The sequence below is a fragment of the Aphelocoma coerulescens genome, chromosome 13 (genome assembly GCF_041296385.1).
Source record: "Aphelocoma coerulescens isolate FSJ_1873_10779 chromosome 13, UR_Acoe_1.0, whole genome shotgun sequence".
Classification (NCBI taxonomy): domain Eukaryota; kingdom Metazoa; phylum Chordata; class Aves; order Passeriformes; family Corvidae; genus Aphelocoma; species Aphelocoma coerulescens.
The window spans coordinates 9330718-9340075 of record NC_091027.1 but is presented as its reverse complement, the minus strand read 5'-3'; the positions used below and the strand labels follow the sequence as shown (position 1 = coordinate 9340075).

The following is a 9358-nucleotide window of genomic DNA, read 5'->3' as shown; positions in this document are numbered from 1 at the left end:
TATTTTTTAAATATTTTTTTTTATTACTTTTTTTCATTTGTCTTAGAAAGAAATATGAAATCTGCATGCAACCTTCTAAATATTTCAAACATTTAAATAGCATATGATAATTTAGCAGTACAGTACATTATACAACGAGATAATATAGGGAGACTTCCTATAGTATATTTACAAATGAAAAGGTAGTTTTGTTATATTAAAAAGAGGAATGCACTGCTTAACATTGAAGTATTACATTCAAAATAATGAATATGTTGTATTGTGACTAAAACATACATAGGTATTTATATGTTTGCCCTATTGTATTTTTCATAAAAAGGTACCTTTTAAAGGCTTTTTGTTGTTGTTGCTACAAATCTAGGAAAACATACACAATAGTCTTGAAGCTTAAGATGTCTCAGTACTGAAGCCACATACTTTCTGTAAATGCTTCAGGTGGAAAAAAAATAAACATTTTCTTAGTAATAAAAATGACCTAGGAATGCCTTCTAATGCATGAGAGGTTAAATGGGAGATACAGGACGCTTTGCCTTGCAGCAAGACCTCAAGTCCATTAAAGAAGAGGTACATGAGTGATGCTCACGCTCATTTGACGAGGTGCTGAGGGACCTCACTTCTGCAGGTACAGCCACGACATTTTAGTGGCATCTTCCCCAGCAAACTCGTCTTTGGTCCCTGCTCTGCCTGACTGAGGTGGAGGCTGCAAACATGAGCAGCAACCCCAGCCCTGAAGCATTCCCACTGCCAGAGGTGAGGGCCATGGCTGTGCAACACCATCACAAACAGTTCTCTTTGCCTAATGAGCTTATAAAGCTCGATTGCAATCATAGTGAAGTATGAATGAATAATAATTGAAAACAAAAAAAATCCCAGAAGAACTTCTTTAAAACGAAAAGCATGTGTTTTCCTAATTTCAGTACAGAGCAGACAGGTATGAAATGAGAAGTGCAACAGATGCTTGTGAAATCTGGAAGCCTTTTGCAGACGGCTATAAAATGTAAAAACTGACCCTTGGTAAAAAGTGCTTTATAATAATATAGAATTTGTGTCTTATGTCTGCGAGAGAGAAATAATCTTCTGTTGAGCCCAGTCCTATGCCAGCCAAGGGAGTCCACTCCATTCTGTGTACCACTTTCTCTTATTCTTCATAAACCCTAAACAAAAGAAGAGCCAAGAGCCGGGTGTTTAAACTAGGAATTAAAAAACTTCATTTCAAATAACAATGATAAAAAAATACATAATAAACAACCCAAAAATAATAAAACCCCAAAAATCAGATTTTTAGCCTGTGTCTAAGTAATTTGGAAAGTAAGTTATTGACTTCAGCAGTCACCAGACTGCTACCTCTATCCATAAAGCATCTGGGAGGAGTGTTGGACTTCAACACTATCACATCTTGGAGGCATGTCGGAAGTAACACACTCTGCCACAATTATCTGGGTAAATAACATGAAGAAATCCACATCTGCTAATTAGCTTTAAATGCTGGAAAATCCCTATCTCATATACAAATGCTGAAGCTTATAATGAGCTGTATATAGACAATAAGTTCACAATATCTGTTGTTTGCTATAATGACTCTATTTCATTTTTCTAGAGTATTTCCTGACAGCACAACTTGATGGGCTTGTCTGTCTGTGTGTTTCATGAGGGCACAAGCCTGGGGCTGAGCAACCTTTGTCATCTTAATGATGGCCTTATGTAAAAAAAAACCCCGAAAAAACAGGGGAAGAGTGAAAATATGTGGTTATGCAATAGCCAGGGCTTCCCCACGTGCTCTGTTTGTGAAGCAGATGCATCAAGCTGGCAGGAATTCAGGGAGATGGCCAGGGGCTTGCTGTGCCCTGGCATTGCCTGAGGCACCACCAAGACTCTGCTGGGGATTGCTGGCACCCTCGGGCCTGCAGAGAGAGGAGCCTGCTGCTCCCTAGCCTTACTTGAGCTCACTTTTGGGGACCAAATTCCCCACCAGATGAGGAGGATGAGGGTTTGATGAACCTGTACTGTGTGTGGAGGCTCTTTCTTGGCCATGGCTGGAGACGTGGCAGGAACTGGGCAGCTCCCCTTAATTACAGATGGGGACATCACCACTGGCCATCAGGAATTCAGATCTCACTCTCTGTCTTCTGTCTATGACTTAGAAAAAAACCCAACCCTTTTTACAAGGGAGAAGCTGTCAGAGATTTTTTCCAGAAAACTACAATTTTTCTGGGAATGATACACTAGTTAAAATTGGCAAATATCTGCATCATCAAGTATTGATGATGTTGAGGTGGTGTGATTGAAGTGTGGGACATCCCATCTCTCCTGACTGCTTTTCTTGTGACTGTGTGAAAGTAGTTTAGCTTTTCATCTTGTATTTTTACCCATAGAAGGGAGGTGAGTGTATGTAAATAACTAAGAATGTCAGCTGATGAATATTTTTACCAAAAATAATTACTATTTATAGTCAGAACAGCCTAATGCCAAAATAGAAGCAAGAATTGCATGTGGCAGGAAAGAATTAATATCAAGAACATCCATTTAAAATTGTAATGTTGGTGATGAAATACATCCTCTGTGCTGGATGAAGCATTTGCTAGTGTGTGCATTTCCCTGCTTTTTCTGTGTCTGAATGCTTCTGGTTGCCTGACTTGCCTCCAAGATCCTCACCCGTTCAGCAAACTGGCCCTTACCTGCCTTTCTCCTTCCATACTCGGTACCACTTGAGCAGCCTCACGGTGTTCTGGCGCTTGGGGTTGAGGCAGTGCTGCTGCTCCCCCCTCACCCGTGTCCACAGCGTCACACTGCAAGGCAAGGGGACAGGTCATGGGGGCACAGGAATACCCCCCTGTTCCCACTCCAGTCCATGCCAGAATGGGCCAGGGGGCTCTCACCCAGTGGAGCAGGGTAAGGGTTTTCCAGCTCTGTTCTTTACGGCAGATGTATTTGAGTTTACTGGGATAAGGTCAGAGCAGCTGTTCTCCCTCAGTGCAGGGCATTGAGGCTGTAGCAGATGAAGACGTACCCATTGGTTCTAATCAGTGGGTTTGCTCTGCCTGTTAGATATCATCTTTGGAGCCTAATAAGTAATTTAATTAGGACTCATTCAGGCAACCACAAGGACTTTGCATGAAGAGATAGTTCTGATACACTCAACAATACTTCATCCAAGAGAAATGATCAGTACTGTTTCATTGATTTTTTTTTTCTTAATTCTGCAGTATTTTAAATACTTGCATGTGGCAGAGTGCTTGTGTGCTCAACAAGCACTCTGCAATCAGCGAGCCTCAGCATGAGCCCTGGGGGCTTCAGCCTCCTCTGATCCCCCCTTGATCCTGCTCTCCTTGCTGCTTTGGTGTCCCCTTATTGTCAGGACCAAGCATGCAGGGAGCCAAAACATGGCAAAAGTCTTTTCATCATTTGAGGTTACCTCCTGGAGGGCTCAGTGAGGCTGCCTCAGCTGGTCACCTCAGCTGAGGTGACATGAGGGATCTGGGTCCCAACATGATGGCTTTCCAGAAACATCAAGACTGCCCCACTTTTGGGGGCTCAAAATTGACGAGTTTTCTGGTTTTCTTATTAATTTTGTGATTAAAAAAACCCCAGACAACATCCAAAAACCAACCCACAATGAAAACTTGTATTACAATTATTAATTTTCTGGAAATACCATCCACAACAGGGATGGTTTAACATAACAGTCATTGCTTTAACTAAAACTCTATAATGGAATTCATTAAATGTTGCTAGAGACATGAGTATAATGATGGCAGAAACCCAGAAATACCTGTGTATACTGAAGGGTTTCTTTTATGGTTTGGTTCAGAAAGGAAGACAAAATGCCTCGCAGACTTTCTCAGCTCACCCTCCTGGTGCCTCACAAATTAAAACATGCTGCCTTCATGAACTGAACTAAGGGTCTCAGCATGATTCCAATTTCCAGGTTTTACAAGGTGTTCAAATAGGTCTTTCTGTTCAATTAACCTTCCTCCCCACTCCCCTTTTCTGCTCCATATCGAGCTACAGTCACAAAAAGTTGTGGTGTAATTTCCAGGTAGGAATTCTGTAATTCTGGCAGGATGTGGACTTTTCCCCAATGCATGGGAAAGCAGTGGAAGCCTCAAAGAGCCTTGAATGGCTGCAGGCATCAGAAAGGGAAGGATCAGTGCTAAAAACTATGGACTACCTCTGTTCTAAGGGTGTTCTCAGCCAACTCCTCTGAGAGCAGTATGGGCTTGAGAAGGGGAGTTTTCCTGTAGCTTTGAACAGGGGTGATACGAGTTTTAAGGGATTCGAGAGAGGAGCAAGGTTTCCCCATGCACCTCCCCACCTGTGCCATCTGCACTGGCTGATCCAGATCTTGGCTTGGGTTTCTCTTCTGACAGACCATAAAGGATATTTCCAGAAAGTGATGGACAAGCTGAGTTGCAGGAGGAGAGGAGCAGGAACACCTCTGAAAAGCAGCAAGCCCTACATTTGCACCAGAAGCAGTGAAGTCTGGATTTACCAGAGCCTGCAGTCTGAGCAGGAAGCGATCCATGATTTGCCTCTCAGGTGAACTGGCTCTGTCCTCAGGCTGGGATGCATTGCTTTGGCATCACATGCAAGTTTTCTGCTTTGTTTCTGGAGGATGGGCAGCAGAAATGTTCCCAAGGCAGCCCCATGGTCTTCTGCAGTTCTCAGACAGTCCCTGATGGGTGCAGGGTTGGATGGCAGTGTGTTTGGGCACCCTGAGATGACCTGGACCTGCTTTTGAGGATGCTGGTCTGACATGTAACAGAATGCGCCTAAGAGGTGCTGTGGGAGCTTCTACCTGAGCGAGGAGTTGCCTGGATGGGCTGCAAGAGGAGCTTGAGAGAGATGGAGAAGGGATGAAGCACCAGAACTTACACCCCCAGTAAGATTTCCCCAGTGGGATTTGTCCCTTAGCTGCCCAGGGCTTGGTGGCTGGAGCCCTCACCCGGGTGTCTGAGTGTCCCTGTGCCAAAATTCTCCCCAGTATGTCCATGCCTCTGGGGCTGTGATGAGCACCCCAAGTCAATCTGTGACCCCAGCACCCTGTGCCCCCACACATCTCATCTGCAGGGATGGAGGGGCTGCACCTCTGCCTACAAATACCCTGTCTCCATGACCACAAGGATCCTGGCTCTGGTCCTTTCATCCCAGGCTGGTGTGGGAACTGTCATCAGTTTACAGCCCCTTGAGAAAGGCACTGCTGTGAGCCTATTTCCCATCAGCTCTTCTCACTCTGATCTATCCCTACCCTCTGGGATGGGGCAAAGCATGGGTGGGGGTGCTTCAGAACATTTCAGGTAGAAAGAGTTAAACTTCCCTCCTATTTTCTTCTGCTTCCCCTCATTCCAGGACACAGACAGATACACTCACAATTACTGCTAGATGTTCCATGAATCTTGATAGATTTTGACTAGACTGAGGACTCAGTTTAACTGTCTCTTACCCTGTAGCACAGCTCTGCTGGGGGGTTATGGCCAAAACCTCCCTTAACTGCACCCCCCCATAGCTACTGCTTCTCTGTCCAACATAATTTATATCACGTTTCTGCTGTATAAGAGCTTTTAAGGAGGGCAGAAGGGGACGCAGCTTCGACAACTCATTTTAGATGATCACTGCAGAAACAAAAACCCAGTTTCAGGAATTTAGCTCCTCTGTGCTTTGTTCAGAGACCCCTGGATCAATTGCTTCCCAGAATATTAATTTCAATGCTTTCAGTGCTGAGTTCAGGCTGCATTAGGGTAGCTGGAAGGGCAGTGATGGCAGAGGGTTTGCCCTGCTGGCCCCACAGACACCCTCAGCAATGAGACAGCGATGGGACAGTTCTGTCCCAACAGCTGCTGCAAACCCTGGACAACCCTCAGCCTTGAATAGTATTGCTCAACATCTGCCCTAGCAGGCTGGCAAAGCAACTGCTCATACACAGCATTTCAGCTTTCCCAGATTTCTGATTGGAAGTAAAACATTGCATTAATGAGATTTATTTCATACCCCCTGGTCACCATCTGCTTTTGGGCAAATAACTGGAGTGGGGTGCAAAGAGTTAGTCTCTCTATGACATCATTTTACTGTTGAAGGGTCAAAGCAAACAGTAAAGCTGTGAGGAGCTGATTCAGGCAAGGTTGTTCTGCAAGAATTTTTCTGTTCAGGTCACCATCATCTTGTTTGGGCTCCAAAGAAGTGGGTCTGATTGTTCACTGTGGTGCTGCTCTAGCTCTGGAGGAAGCCTAAGGAAGCTTGATTCTCCATTCCTCCTCCACAAGCCCTCCACTGAGCCTGGTGAGCCAGTTCCATGTGGGAAGTCTGTGGTATCTCCTTGTTTGTGCCACGTGGATGGGCAAGATTCGGCCCCATGGGCATTGCAGGGTGCTGGAGGTGGTGTGCAGCCTGCACAGATCCTGTTGTTTAAGCAACTGGCAGATGTTCCATGGGGGAGCACAATGCTGGCTCAAGTCAGTCCTTGGTGTCCTGGGGCTGTGGCTGATCCTGGGACCCTTTTTCCCCCTCTTAGGTGGCAGGGGGGCTTGGTGCAGTCTTTTTGGATAATCTGCCCTTCTGGTTCTTATCCAGCTGCACATACTGTTTGGATGGTGCTTTGTTGGGGGAATCTTAAGATATCCAAACAGGACAGGAAAAAAGCCAAACCCACCCATGATTAAAAAATCCTCCTTTTTTTAACCAGTCACGTCAAAAATCCCTGTACCTGCCTCAGCTTGGTTAACCACTACATCAGTCTGAGATTTCACAGCAGCATTGGTCCCGACTTGCAGGGAGACTGGGAGGAAAGCATTCTCTTACATGCTGACTAACCCCACCAGGTGAAGGGGATTGCTCTGCTACAATGCAGGTTGGGGTAACTCTTCCCTGCAGAAACCACCACAGATCACACTCTGCTCATGTTTACTCTGCATGCTCAGAATAATTTGAGTAAATTGTTCTGAGTTTTATATCAGGCAGCTTGGAGTAGAATTTGTCCCTATTTTCACTTGAACTAATGATAATCTTTTTACTGCTACCTGTTCTGGAAATACTTATTTGATTAAAAAAAAAACATTGTGTCAAAAAATGATGCCTGGGGTTTTGGTCAGAATTGTATGGGTTTTTTTCATCTAATGCAGCAAATGACTATTCCTAGGAATTAGCATGCCAGGGCATGAGGAAAACAAAGAACAAAGAAGGAACTTGCAGATAAGGTGAAGCAGTTCAGCTGACAGGGAAACAGAAAGCAATAAATGAAGGAAAACTTACATAATCATCTCTTCCACGCAAAATGGGTACCTTGGTTTTATTTCCAGCTTCCGTACATTAGAGAATCTTATTTTAGGACCTTTTCTTGAACACTTGCACTTCACGCCTACAAGAGAAAGCATTTTCTCATGCGCCTGCAAAGCCTCCTGCATACCAAGCGTCCCTTCCCCTCCAGCCTGTGTGCATCCAGGAAAACTTCAGTTTGCTCTTTCAAGCCTTGGTGGGAAATGATGAATTTTATAATGCTGTTGAGCTTAAAAAGAGGGCTTTTTTTCCTCCTTTGGTATATCCCAGAAAAAGGTAGTGACTGTCTGGGAAATATGTTTTAGAGCACTACATATGTTCTGGGACATTGTAAAGAGCAGATATTTTTAAGTGCACCTGCTGTGATTAAGTATAATTGTATTTAACAAAAGGAAATGAAAGAGTCAGAACTTGCTCTAAACTGAGCAAGCAAATGCATGTCTGGGCTACTTTCTCATTCACTCCGTGTCTCACTTGGACTTTGTAGGACTTTGAGTCATTCCTCCTTTCACGAATGCTGTGGTGCAGTCATAGCCAGACAAAAGCTGAGCATTTTTAACCATCATTTTTGTGCACAGCAGAAAACACAGACTGTGCCACCACCTTGCATCCAGCTCTGCTCTATTTTCCCTGAAAACCACCCTCAGTTTCAAAGGAGATGTTTGAGATCTATTCCTGAATAACGAAGAACATGGCGTGACCTGCCCCACTGCGAGCTCCTTGCCTTGCAGTGAAGACACAAACGAAGACACAACTTTATCCCGTGTATTTTACCCCTACTTCACCTTTGAACAACTTGCAGCTCCCTTACTCACAGATTCCACATATCGCACCTTTCCACCGTGCAGGGGATAGCGCAGCCCAAGCCAGGGCTATCAAGACACAAGCACAGATTACAAAAGAGATTTAAATGGGAATAAGCAGAATAAACCGCTTTACCTTCCGCGCTGGCTAAGCACATCGCGATGAAGAACAGAAGCAGAGCTGCTGTCAGGAGCTTCATTATGAGATAGCAGGTACCCAAGGAGACGCCGGGGGGTTGATGTGTTTGTTCGCTTGGGGTTCGTCCCCCCGATCCCGCTGTCCCGGGGCTGGGTCACCAGGGAGGGGACAGCGGAGCGGCTCCCGGCGGAGCGGCTGCCCGGCGCTGCCTGCGCTCTGCCGCTGCCTTCCCTTCTCCTCCTTTAAAGCGGCTCCCTCTGCCCTCGCTCCCGGCTCATTAATATGCAGAGCAACTCCACTGCTCCCTCCGCTTCCTCAGCCCCGGCGGGGGGGGACGACCGGCACCCCGGGGGGGAGCATCCCCCATCCCCGCCCCGAACATCCCGGAGGGAGCGCAGGCGATGGGGCAGCTGCTTCTGCCCAGCTGGGACGTTCCCCGTCAGAGGAGGTTTGCTGGGGAGGGCGATGTGTGTGTTTGTGTGAATGGGGCTGTTAGCTGGAAAACCATCCGCTTGTGAGCGTTCCAGGGATGCCCGCGCTCCGCGGAAATTCCCATGCACCTTGGAAATAAGATTTGGAGAAGTCTCACCTGGGAAGGGGTGTCACCTTTTGTCACAGACTGCCTTAAATACTATTTTTTCTAGCTTGAGCGGGCTTCTAAATTTAAAGGAAAGTTTAGTGAATGGGAGAAGATATTCCTAAAAGCATTGTTAGGTGGGTTTAGCGTGTGGAATGCTTCAGGAAATAAGATCGGTTTAGCGTTGCTTTAATGAATACTCGAACAATATTCTGCTCCACGAAGCACGCAGGAACTTCATGGATGCAAATACATGTTTCCCCTCCCTTGCAGAGTCTGTTTCTGATTTCAGAAACAGCTAAAAGAGCATCTTTAAATCCAGATTCCAGATTTTTGTCTAAATGAAACCGATGGAGATCAGAGTGGGGTCTAATCGCCTTCACAGCAGTGTATACCAAACACGCCGCAGCCAAACGCCTCTGCGGGTCCCTGGTTCATCCCAGCCCCTCTCCCGGCGCACGCTGCCCGCGCTCCCCGCTCGCACACCCATCCCCGTTACTGGAACCGACCGAAACCAGCCACCCCGCCAGCTCAGGCAGCGCTTGGGAAGGACTCGCCACGCACTCCCAGCTC

General features: G+C 46.1%; 1 protein-coding gene across 1 annotated transcript; it reads right to left on the bottom strand.

Moving 5' to 3' along the window:
- CXCL14 (C-X-C motif chemokine ligand 14) lies at positions 1–8475 on the bottom strand. The gene is made up of 4 exons (XM_069028846.1): positions 8206–8475; positions 7243–7348; positions 2676–2786; positions 1–1154 (listed from the first exon to the last, which is right to left on the bottom strand). Exons 1-4 carry the CDS (start codon positions 8267–8269, stop codon positions 1139–1141), a joined length of 297 nt encoding a protein of 98 aa, XP_068884947.1. The 5' UTR covers positions 8270–8475; the 3' UTR covers positions 1–1138.
- Positions 8476–9358: the final 883 nt, after the last annotated feature.

Coding starts and splice junctions, on each gene's coding strand:
- CXCL14 (XM_069028846.1), bottom strand. CDS start 8,269: ATGAAGCTCCTGACAGCAGCTCTGCTTCTGTTCTTCATCGCGATGTGC. Junction 7,349..8,205: donor GTGCTTAGCCAGCGCGGAAG/GTAAAGCGGTTT, acceptor TTTCTCTTGTAG/GCGTGAAGTGCAAGTGTTCA. Junction 2,787..7,242: donor TGCGTGGAAGAGATGATTAT/GTAAGTTTTCCT, acceptor CTTGCCTTGCAG/TGTGACGCTGTGGACACGGG.